Below are 12,626 nucleotides of genomic sequence, written 5' to 3'. Positions count from 1 at the left end.
CATTAATTTTTCCCTACGATAAAAGACTGGTACAAAATCTGATGTGCATTAATTATTTTAATGAAATTATTTTTTAAATGTTTTTATTTTTTACAAGCTGTCCGCAACCCACTTTTGGGTCCCGACACACCAGACACCTGACCTAAAATCACTGTTTTAGGTCATATTTATGCAGAAATATAGAAAATTCTAAATTTTAAGCACTACTGCACATACTGTGAACCAGATTCACAACAATCTGCATGTACAGTACTTATATCTGAGTAACAGATAAGTTTTAACATAATATTTAAAGACTTTTGCACAGTATACAGTATATGTATTTACCTCCCGGGTTGGTCTGGATATTTCTGTTTACAGTAGGCCTCCAGTGAAGCGTAGACTCTCTCCCTCAGCGCCTCCACCTCTGCTGGGTTCGACAGGCCCTTAGAGTCTAAATACAGGGAAAAAAACAACAAAAAAGGCATTTTTTACCAACTAGTAAATCTATAGACTAACATCAAAGCATTCAACTTGTTACAGTGTATCACAGTGTATCTCCAAACTAGCAAATTTACAGGAATCACTTTAATGGAAGGAATAACTTCAATGTATGTAGGTCTTTTTGGAGCGTTTCTATTGGTCAATTCATTATATTACATTCAGACAATATCCAAAAAGCTGCCAGATTTACAACTGCCATATTTACATTATGGTGCAAATGTTTTAGGCACCTGTGGGAATTTTAGTAAAGAAAAAGCCTCTTATCAGTTCAGTAAATGTTTATTAGCTCAGTAAAACACTAACATTACAATAAATACAAACAGCAATTTTACAAAAAAATTACATCACTGTTTTTCTTAAAACATCACCTAATCTCTACTCCTAATCTGAGTTTAATAGAGTTATTTCTAGTTCTCATCATCAGTTATCAACACCTGTTTTGGTAAATTGGTAAATGTGGTAAATCAGGTAAGCTGCTGATGGAACTGAACATATAGTTACACATGCTGGCTGAGGGAAATCATCCAGGAGAAATCTGGAACTACATTTTGTTCTTCAGCTTGGCTCACAGGATATAACATACTTAGTTAAAAATGAGTTTTCCTTGTTATGTTTTACTGTATGTATGTTTATTTGCATATGTTCAAATCATATGTGGTGCTTCAGGTAAAAAAAAACACTCATATTGCTGAGATAAATGGATTAGTGTAATTTGCTTTTGTGCCTAAAACTTTTGCACAGTTCTGTACATTATGTCAAAAAGTGAAAATAGAAAAAAGTGAGATTTTGTGAGGTTTTATGAGACTGTATTTGTTTTTATATACATGTTTTATATGTTTAAGATGAGTATATCTGCACAGAAAAAATGATGAGTAAATTTTTTTTTTGCTTTTTTAAGTAAATTTAATTTCAGATAAATTTAAGTAACTTCAACTCGGTTTCAAGACTTAAATGTTACACAGAGTAAATAAGTGAACTGAACTTCAGTCAAACCTTTCTTTTAGTAAACTTTACTTAATTTATTTTTGCTGAATTAATCATTTCTTTTAGTAACCTTTACTTAATTTCTGCATACAAAATGACCTAATTACAATTACTTAATTTATACAATATTACTCAAATAATTTATGATACATAATATATTATAACTCCTGAAATTTAAATATTTTAGTTAGTTTAGTCTCAGCACATAGATGGCATGTAATACATTTCTTTTTAGTATACTTCAATTAAAAAAAAAAAGCAAATGCAGAAAGTTGCGGAACTTTATTTAAGTAAATTTTATTTATTATTTTCATTTTTTCAGTGTGCATATGGCATTAGATTAGTTTTCAGAGCAATGCAACATCTTGCATTCTGTTGGACAATGCTGGCCCGGATGACAAAGCCGGAGGCTATAAAACAAAGCTAATTCACAACAGAATCACACAAAACACTCATCCAAAAATATTCCTCATGCAGAGTCCAAGTGGAAATGTGGCTACAGTCATTTCACAGTCTGTTCAGGGTCGCTTAAAAGATTAAAAATCAAATCAAATCAAAGCAGCTTTATTGTCACATCACAAATATAACAGGTGTGCAAATGAGTGAAAACATAAGTAATAAATACAACAAATACAAACAATACCAATCAGATTTATTTGTATAGTGCTTTTTACAGCTGATGTCACAAAGCAGCTTTACATAAATGTGATTGCAGGACAGCGAATCAGACAAAGCTATAATAATATAAAATATAGGACGAGGACGCATCACAGAGTATCACAGAATCAAAGTATCGTGATACTAAAAGGTCTTAAAAGGTCTTAAATTAAAATCCGGGTAATTAAGGTCTTAAATTGTCTTAAATTCACTGTAAATTTGCTGTAGGTATTACATTTTCAGATGGTGTGTTTAATACAGGAAAAAACACAGCAGCCTATTGAAAACATCTAATCTGGTGAGAGAACTAAGATTAGCAGAAAGCTAGCTAACATTCTAACTTCAGCTAGCTAAAGCGAGCTAGCTAACATTACCAGGGATACAACTAAGGTTAGCAGAAAGCTAGCTAACATTAGCGGCAAGTTAGCTAAAATACAAACATTACCAGCAAACTAGCTAATGTTTGCAGCAAGCTAGATAACATACTAACTTTAGCTAGCTAAAGCGAGCTAGCTAACGTTACCAGGGATAGAACTAAGGTTAGCAGAAAACTAGCTAACATTAGCGGCAAGTTAGCTAAAATACAAACATTACCAGCAAGCTAGCTACCATACTAACTTTAGCTAGCTAAAGTGAGCTAGCTAACGTTACCAGGGATAGAACTAAGGTTAGCAGAAAGCTAGCTAACATTAGCAGCAAACTAGCTAACATACTAACTTTAGCTAGCTTAATCGAGCTAGCTAATGTTACCAAAAATAGAACTAAGGTTAGCAAAATGGTGCAAAACCCTGGTAATGATTTGCTGTTCTGTCTGTGACAACAGATTGCAGCAGGGTACAAGTAAAGTATTTGAATAATGTTTAAATGAGTTTTAGCAGCATGTGCTTCACTTTAAGCAGGTCAGCATTTGTGTAAATGTATGCGTGTGATGTGTGTGTGTTAAGTGTGTGTGTGTACCTGGATTGAAAAGAACAATTGCTCGCAGGCACCCAAGCTCAGACTTGTCCATCTGCATGTCTCGCATCTTAGACACCAACTCCGTCAGCACTCTGCAGCAATGAAAAAAGCAACTGACTGTAACCTCTCAGTACTAACCTTTCCAGTTTGACTGATCTGGAATTCACGTTCTTGCTGAACACATTCATTCGAGTACGGGGAAATATCCCTCCATTCATTCCAGTCCTAAAAAACATCATGCTGTACCGGCAAGATGAATGACTCATCACTTCTCGATCATGTTCCCTTTTTAAATGGATTGAAACAGATGTAAAAACAATTACGACACATATGACAAATCTGTCATTGACGCAGACTTACAGTGTGATGCCAGACCTTACCTTTGCTCACCAGAATCCGGAGAGCCCTGACATTTAAAACCAGGCATTAATAACTTAAAAATAACTTTAAAAAAGAAGTTTATTAAAAACCTCATCCTATAACGCGAGCTTCATCTCCGAGCGCCGCCATTACTCCTGGTGCCGGCTGCCACACTATACATAGCATATTAAGCTTAATAAGCTTTTTGTGCACTTTTTTAAAGCTATTAATGCCTCGTTTTAAATGTCAGGGCTCTCCGGATTCTAGCAAGAAGGAGTAGACTTACTTTGAGCTGGATAACAGTGGAAAAAGTGATTTATCAGGGGCAAATTATGCCCCGAGTCACCCAGTCTGAAGGGTGTTTGAACAAAATTTCTGTCTCTCAGAACGCTGTGGGAGAACGGAGGAGTGCTATTCATCAAAGACAAGTACTTTTAGGGGCGCTGAGTGGTCCTGCCGGCGCTCAGAGGGAGCAAAATTGACCCTGCTCCCCCCGGTTGGGTAGATGACGCTCTAAAAAATTTTTACTACACCAAAAGTCTAGTGGCTGTTCTTTCTCTGAATGCACACTTGTGCAGTATTTTAACAGGACAGTGCTCATCCACATACTGCTGCTGTGCCAAAAACTGACCTTGAAGACACTGAAGATGCTATATCATGGCAGGCAATATTGTCAGACCTCTGCTTAGTAGTAACTCTGTACTAACCTTTCCAGTTTGACTGATCTGAATTCACGTTCTTGCTAAACGCATTTATGCGAGTACTAGGGAACAACCCATCTTAAATACCATCATGCTGCTCAGCCAAGATGACTCATCGCTTCTCGATCATGTTTAATTTATATAACTGTCATGGTGTCATGGTGCAGATAACATTGGGTCTTCATTACAGGTTTATACGATTTATACATGTTTTAACCAATAAATTTCCATGATTTTTTCATGACTTTTCCATGCCTTCAAGGCAAATTTCCACCATAACCATTAACCATACGATTTTTAAAACATCAGTTCAGACATGGACGATAAAACCAAAAATCAACTAAAACTATAATTAAAATTGATCATAGAGGATTTAAAATAGGTCAGATAAAATGTTTAAACACAATCTATAGTAATTCAACGTGTGTCAGATCCTGAGAGCTCCATTGTGTTGGGCTAAATTGCTGAATTAACTCTGAGCTGATGTAATTGTAGCTCAAAATAGATTTTCTCCATCGATAAACTGAAACACAAAGATTTGTAGACCAAACTTCCATGACTTTAACAAAACTTTCTGGGTATTTTTATTTTTCTAAAATGTATCCAGGCCTGGAAATTGCTACTTTCAAATTCAATGACTTTTCCAGGTTTTTCATGACCCATCAAACCCTGTTGTTGCTGTCATTTTTATAGCACAATGTTATGTTAATAAGGTCTTAAACCAGTGGCCAGATGATTGACTGTTTTGTAGTTTTTTTTTAGTCAATGGCTCATTTGTGTTTTACATTCCCAAGATAGCAATACGCCAGGAATTTACCTGAACACACATCATATTCAGACTACTTTGGCCATTACTATGGATATATTTGTGAGCGTCTTTGCTATGTTAACGACACAGGTGCAAGGCATGAAAATAGCCTGTTAGCAGGATGTAGGATAGCAATGAGCATCGCAACACACGTAATATAGGGCCCACTGATACTGATATTGCCTTGGCAGGCCGCACTGCCAGACCTCTATGAGATGCTATTGGACTCTTTTCAGTTTTTACTCATCTGGAATTCACGTTCTTGCTTAACACCTTCATAACAAGTCCTGAGAAACGTCCCGTCCTGAATAACATCATGCTGCACAGGAAAGATGACTCATCACTTCTCGATCACATTCAGTTTCTATATTGACTGAAACGGGACTGAGAACCATTAAGGCACATAAGACAGATGTGTGGTCGCCGCAGACTGACGGGACACCCTGGGTTTCATTAGCGAGGACACTGACGGATTTTATACGGCAAGTGAAACATTATGGCTCAGCTACATAAAACTTCCATGTGGCTTAATGTAAAAGTGCAATTAATAATGGAAAAGCACGAGAGCTGGAGAACATTTCTCACTGGAACATCTTAGGAGGGTCAATTTCAAAACTTCTTCCAGTGATCTACAACGTTAGCTGCCCTGCTTTCTTACAGGAGCTCTATAAGTTCTAGATGAACTGAACTGACACTCTGCTTTCTAACTTTCAAACTGTATAACTTTACTTCTAAAATAAAGTCTGAAAAAAAAATTTGAAATCATATTTAATGCCTGAGCCCCTTAGAGGACTAACCTCTTAACACCAAGATTTCTTAACTTCCTTACTATTATAGTGACGTAGGACAACAGTGTAAAAATTGATGACGAAGTATTACTGCAGTATTCGCTGTGTAAGTTGTGAGGTGCTATCTTGTGAGTGAAAACTGGCCATTTAGTCCGTGGCAATAGACTGAAATGCATTCTAACAGCATGTACTTAATAAATTTATCAAGACAAATAATCTAATTTGGCGGCTTGGGAATGGCCACACATTTGTGTAAGTTTTGAGGTTATACCTTGTGAGTAAGGGTGAAAACTGGCCATTTTGTCCGTGGCAATAGACTGCAGTAGGGTATATGTAATGTATTTGAATAATGTTAAAATGCATTCTAACAGCATGTGCTTTATAAATTGATCAAGACATATTATCTAATTTTGCGGCTTGTGAATGCCCAGACCTGTGTGGCCCAAGTTGTGAGGTCTTATCTTGTAAGGGTAAAAACTGGCCATCATGCTCATGACAAGGCAAGGTATAGTAGAGTATCAACAGTGTTGTGTTCATTGGAAATACTATTATATATCTACTAGAGACATTATATCTGTACAGTATCATTCATTTTACTTTAATCCTGGATATATGAAATTATGTGGAGTGCATTATTAGTACTCTGGATCATTGACTTTGTTAAAAAACATTATGGGTGTGCCATATCATATCGTACGCAAAATACAATTTAATTTTAATTATGTTGTAGTAGTGTATTTTTGTCACATCACCAAGAATATCGCTATTGCAAATCATGAAATATCATGATATTATTTTAGGGCCATATCACCCACCCCTACACTGTTAGAAAATGTTAGTAAAAAAAAAAAAGAAAAATACTTTCACATTTAAAATAGATATAAACCGTAAAAAAAGTTATTGTATTTATTAATATTAACAACTATTAATAACTATTAATAACTATCATTTTATAAGAACTTGTCCTATAATTAAATGAAATCTTTCACTTTCAACAGATTTTAATTCTTAAAAAAAAGCATCATACACTCCTTATTAAACAGAATAATTAATAATTTTACAAGTACTTGTCCTACATTTACATGAAATCTTTTCCTTTTAACAGATTTTAATTCTTAAAAAAGCGTCATATACTCTTTATGAAACAAAATAATTATTAATTTTACAAGAAACTGTCCTATAATTACATGAAATCTTTCACTTTTAACATATTTCAATTCCTAAAAAAGTGTCATACACTCCTTATAAAATGTAATAAGTCATTTTACAAGAACTTGTCCTATAATTACATGAAATCTTTCACTTCAGCATAGGTTCGACACAGAACTATAAATTGGCCCTAATACCAACTAACCACTTTATCTACATGTTGATGCACCCCCCCTATACTGTAGATACATACCTGTCAAAGATGGCTCCTACTCCCGCACTGTGTGCACTGTTTCTATGGACGTGGAGCCCTGTTGCTAACAATATGCCATCCTTCACACTTATTGAGCGGTGTGAGAAAGAAGCGATGAGGAGCTCGTTCCAGCCTGTGAGAAATAAAGAAACAGAAGGGGTTTCAGCGGCGACTCCAAGAACAAACAAAACCACAATAAAGGCAGTGTAAAAAAAGCCCGTGAGGAAACGCTAAGGCCACCAGATGAGGTAACCAGACGAGGTAAACAAGCGTTCCTTTGTGTGAGGACAGTAAACAATCGAGCTGCAGTGTAAGTGAGGACCACTTTGTCTGTTTCCAATGTGTCAAACAGGGATAAATACACTCCAGTTCAGCCCGAGATATTATTTTTTCATTTTGCGGCAAATACAGAGAGGAGTACGGGGACACTGAGTGTCCTCAGGCATTGGGTAACATTAGGCTTGTACACAGTCTACACAGAATGTGAACTTGAAATACAAATAAACCTCTTATAATCCTCCGAGGCTCAGGCTCCTCAACATAACCCAAGATGAGATATAGAAATATGGAAAAATGGGAAAGGGTAATGTTATACCCATTATACAGTACTACAAAAGCTACAAAAACAGTGTTACAACATACGAATTAAAGAACTATATCATGGCAATGTGAAATGTGAAAAATTAGTTTAAGCATGGCCTTATATTGGGTGTGACATGGATGGAAATTGTAATTTACAGGGTTCATCCATGTTTTAACAAATGCATTTCCATGATTTTTTTTCATGACTTTTCCATGCCTTTAAGGCAAATTTTCATGACCATACAATTTATAAAACATCAGCACAGACAATGTCTAAAAAAAAAAAAAAAAAAAAAAAAAAAAACGACTATAGAAAAAAAAAAAAAGAAAGACTATAATTAGCCTACATAATATAGTAGGTTTAAAATGAATCAGATAAAATGTTGACGCGCAATCTTTAATAATAATAAAATGTTTAATTGTGTAATTGTGTAATTGGGTCTAAATTACTGAATTAACTCTGAGCTCACATTTATGTTAGCTCAAAATATATTTTCTCCATCGATAAACTGAAACACAAAGATTTGTGGACCAAATTTCCATGACTTTTCCCAAACTTTTTTGTGTTTTTATTTTTCCAAAACTTGTCCAAGCCTGGAAATTTTTATGTTTAAATTCCAGGAAGTTTACAGGTTTTTCATTTTTCATGCAAACCCTAAATTTATTCAATTTTCAGGCGATCCAATCCAGAGTGTCATGTGCAACCAGAAATACTGTACACCATAAAAGGCATTACACAAGAAGGTGGTAATGACTGTCACCGGCGGCTTCTTCCTACAATTGTCCATGCCAACAGACAAGTGACCCAATGCGCTAGGCCCCATACACACATCCCACAGGTCAGTCCAGCATTTGTTTCAATTCCATGGGACACGCCATGGAAAAAGTCATGGGACACAATACTAGTTCCTCTACGACGTATTTCTGGAATGTCCCCGTATGATATTTAACATTTAAGAAACTATACATACCTGCTCGTAAAAGAATGACTTGGTCGTCTAGAGGGAGGTCAGAAAAGTGTGGTATCCTTTTGGCCCACTCCACTAACGTAAAGAGCTGTTTATCCGCAGCTTGGCAGATGTTCGTGACGGGGTCGTTGGGCTGCGGAAAGAGAGGAAAAAGAAAATAAAATTATTTAAAAAATGGTCTAAAAGAAACAGTTATATAAATATAATAGTTTCACCCAGAAGAAAGAAGGAAGCTCTGGAAAAAATTAGAGACCACTTTTTTACCAAGCTGAAAACCTCTGGAATATAAAGTTATCCAAAAGCAATGTGTAAGACTGGTGGAGGAGAACATGATGCCAAGACGCATGAAAACTGTGAATAAAAAACAGGACTATTCCACCAAATGTTGATTTTTGAACTCTTAAAACTTTATGAATATGAACTTGTTTTTTTGCATTGTTTAAGGTCTGAAAGCTCTGCATCTTTTTTCTCATTTCAGCCATTTCTCATTTTCTGCAAATAAATGCTCTAAATGACAATATTTTTATGTGGAATTTGGGAGAAATGTTGTCCATAGTTTATAGAATAATAAAACAATGTTCATTTTACTTAACATGTACCTATAAATAGCAAAATCAGAGAAACTGATTCAGAAACTGAAATGGTCTCAATTTTAACATAGCATGCCAGACATCTCAACATCTCAACCAGTTGTAGAGGTTCCTAATGGTGTCCTGCAATAATACATCCATCCTATACTGCATGAACATTCTCATGCAGTTCCTGCAATTTTGCGATTTTGTGGTGGGGTAGAGTGTGTAATAGCATTCAACAGCATCCCACTGGGGGGCAAGTCTGGGGGGCAAGCTCTTGACAATGCTTTTTCAGTGTGTGAAAAAGCATTGTCCTGCTGAAATATTCACAAAAAGTAGGGCTACTAGTTGCAGGATCTTATTAATATAACGATAAGCTGTCAAAATGCCTTGAATGTAGATCAAAGGTGATCTGCTATCGTACGGAATTGCACCCCACACTACAGCACCAGGCCTCATGGACGTGTGATCCACTGATGACCGTCTGGCATCATTATCCACCACATTTCATTCCTGCAGGTTGGTCCAGTCTGGCTGCATCTATTTTTATAACGATGACTATACGAATAAAGCTGCTCAATACTGGAACACTGTGGAAAGACTTAATTGCTGTTATTTTGCACATAATTTTCTGTCTGGCTTCTACCAAAAAAAGGCAGTCTATAATTGTGCTTATTTTGGTCAAAATGTCCGTCCGGCAATGATCATTCCAAAGCACGAAAACAATAATATATGAACGTTTGAAATGCTGCAGACTGACTGAGTGAATACAGGACGAATGTGACAGAAAGTGTGTAAGGAAAAGCTGCAGCTGGAGACACACAGGCAGAAGAATACTAAACAGGTGGGGGGAAGGCGAGCACCAGAGGATTTCACTTCAACTCCATCCTGTGACACACAGGAAGAATCCTCAAGGATCTGCACTTTAAATAAAGTTTCCTTTTGAAGATTAGACAGATTTATCTCTCTGACTGCCTTCAAACTGAAGATCTGTTTGTTCTTTCAGAGACTTGAAACAATGGTACGGGACTCTTATACTGTATGTGTGTCTTTGTGTGTGTGTGTGTGTGCAGACTTGTAACTTTCACCCTTTAGAAGTTCAAGAAAAAAAGAGTTCTGATGACTTGAATCAATAGTGGAACCTTTATACCTGCAGCAGTATATTGGTGCTATATGGACCATGTTCTACAGTGTGAAGGACTGTTTTTTCCATCATAAAAAAAAATCTGTTTATACTGTTATATATATGTATCGTTCCACATTTCATGAAAATACAAACTGGGACACCTGCTCATTCATTGTTTTATCCAAAATCAAGGGTATTGAAAAAATATTTATTCGGCTTTTGTTGGAGTAACTGTCTAGGACAGTTTAGTAGTTTCTAGTAGAGCATTATTGTGCTTTCTATCTAGCTAATCCCAAATTAGTATTGGATGGAGCATTATAATATCATATTATCATAATATCATTTTAACTGCATGCAGTATGGCTGTGTATATAGGCAAGATAACACGTGCAAGAGTCATATTTGCAACAACAAAAAAAAAAATCCAGTAATATAATTATATCATGTTAAAACTGCATCTTCAGTGACAGCTCTGTATCTCTCAGCTTGTCCAGAAAAGTGTGCCATTTAAAAGTATCTCTTTAGTGCGCCCTAAATTTCCCAACTGTAGGCAGAGCACAGGAGCAGGAAATACCTATATATTCTGTAGTGTTACTTTAAGGCCTGTTATGATAATAATTTTTTTATATTATTTTCAGAGATTATTTTGAGTGGTCCAGCGGTCTAAAATGCTGGCACTATGATCAGGAGATTAGTTAAATGGTTAGAATCCTGGTCATGCAGCTTGCCATCAGCTGCCAGACCCCTGAGAGAGCACAATTGGCCTTGCTCTCCCTCCTCATCTCTCCAAAGGGTGATGTTGATCAGCACAAGCGTCTGTGAGCTGATATATTGGAACCGAGTCGCTGCACTTTTCTTTCCTTATGCTATTTGGCAAAGCTGCATCAGCAGCAATTCAAAAAGAGACGGTGGCTCACTTTCTAATGTATTGAAGTATGGGAGAAAATGGAAAAAATATAAAAAATAAATGTATAAAAAAATATATATATATGCATATATTGTTTTCAGAAACTGTGATTAAAAATAGGGTATTACAAAAGCTAAAGCATTACACATTATGCAATTCAAATATAAATAGATATTGAACATTAATGTATTGGAATGTATATATTTAAATACATACTGGCTTTTTTAAAGTTAATAGTTTCCTCATTCTAAGTAAACATAAAAGGCAATATCGAGGTCCACATGCTTCTTGCAACTTCAGTGAGAGTTCTGTATGCCTCAGCTTGTCCAGAAAAGTGTGCCATTTAGACATTTACATCATTATTTTTTAACACTGTTTCCAGAAATGACTGTGAAAAACTGCATTTTTTGTTCATTTCAATTTCTAATAATACAAAAGTAAATTATGCATAATTATGCATTTTTAGTTATTAAGAATAGTTAGATATTGGAATTAACATATAAATATATTTAAATACATTCTGGCTTTATCATGTCACAACTATGACATGTGACAGATGTCCCAGAAATAATTAAGGTTCATTCAGGTTAACGGGTTCTCCTCAACTTTTACGTACAATGAATATTCAGATTTAGGTAGACTATTTTTTTTTATTTTACAAAGGAAATCTACATAATTTGTCCTATTTGACCCTTAAAGTAGGAAACAGACGACAGGTACACTGTCTGTCAGACAGTCAGGTTGTGCAAAAGCAAAAGCGAGAGCGGCAGAGGGTAAATGGCTTCACCTGCTTCAGCTGAAGCACATTATTAATGCTTGTTTAACTGTCACTCTGGGTGACTATCAAGCAAATAAACTTATTTCTGCCTCACCGGTCCTGACCACCCAACCGCTGCTCTGCATTATTAAGAACAGTGCTTCTGATCAACCTCTATGTGTGGCTCTCAAACTGTCCAGGCCTGATCACCTTCTCTCTAAATAGGTCTCCAATAGGGCTGCAGCTATCGATTCTTTTAGTAATTGAGTACTCTACTGAAAAATCGATTCGATTAATAGAGTAATCAGATAAAATATTTGTTTGCTTAAAAAGTAATTAATAATACACAAGAGAAAACAAGACATTCACTTAATAATGAATGTCCAAATGACGGGAAAAGGCAAACACAAATAGAAATAAATAAAGGAATATTAATAATTTAATAATTAGTACTTTAATAAACTAAGTTTAATTATTTTCATCAAGGATTTCTTTTAATCAATAAAAAAGGCATAAACATTTGCATTATGTTGTGCATCTTAGCTTCTGAACAGCAGAGATGTTGCCAGTTCAT

At 35.6% G+C, this 12,626-nt stretch overlaps 1 protein-coding gene across 1 annotated transcript in view; it reads right to left on the bottom strand.

Moving 5' to 3' along the window:
• rxrab (retinoid x receptor, alpha b) overlaps window positions 1-12,626 on the bottom strand; it is a 104,449-nt gene that overhangs the window by 6,408 nt on the left and 85,415 nt on the right. Inside the window, exons 7-10 of the mRNA XM_007243872.4 lie at window positions 8,694-8,823; window positions 7,141-7,273; window positions 3,082-3,173; window positions 328-433 (exon numbers count right to left, since the gene is read on the bottom strand). Coding sequence (XP_007243934.1) covers window positions 328-433; window positions 3,082-3,173; window positions 7,141-7,273; window positions 8,694-8,823 — 461 coding nt within the window. The remainder of the gene's footprint in view (window positions 1-327; window positions 434-3,081; window positions 3,174-7,140; window positions 7,274-8,693; window positions 8,824-12,626) is intronic.

Source organism: Astyanax mexicanus, chromosome 22 (assembly GCF_023375975.1).
Source record: "Astyanax mexicanus isolate ESR-SI-001 chromosome 22, AstMex3_surface, whole genome shotgun sequence".
NCBI lineage: Eukaryota > Metazoa > Chordata > Actinopteri > Characiformes > Acestrorhamphidae > Astyanax > Astyanax mexicanus.
This window is presented reverse-complemented; position numbering and strand designations above follow the sequence as displayed.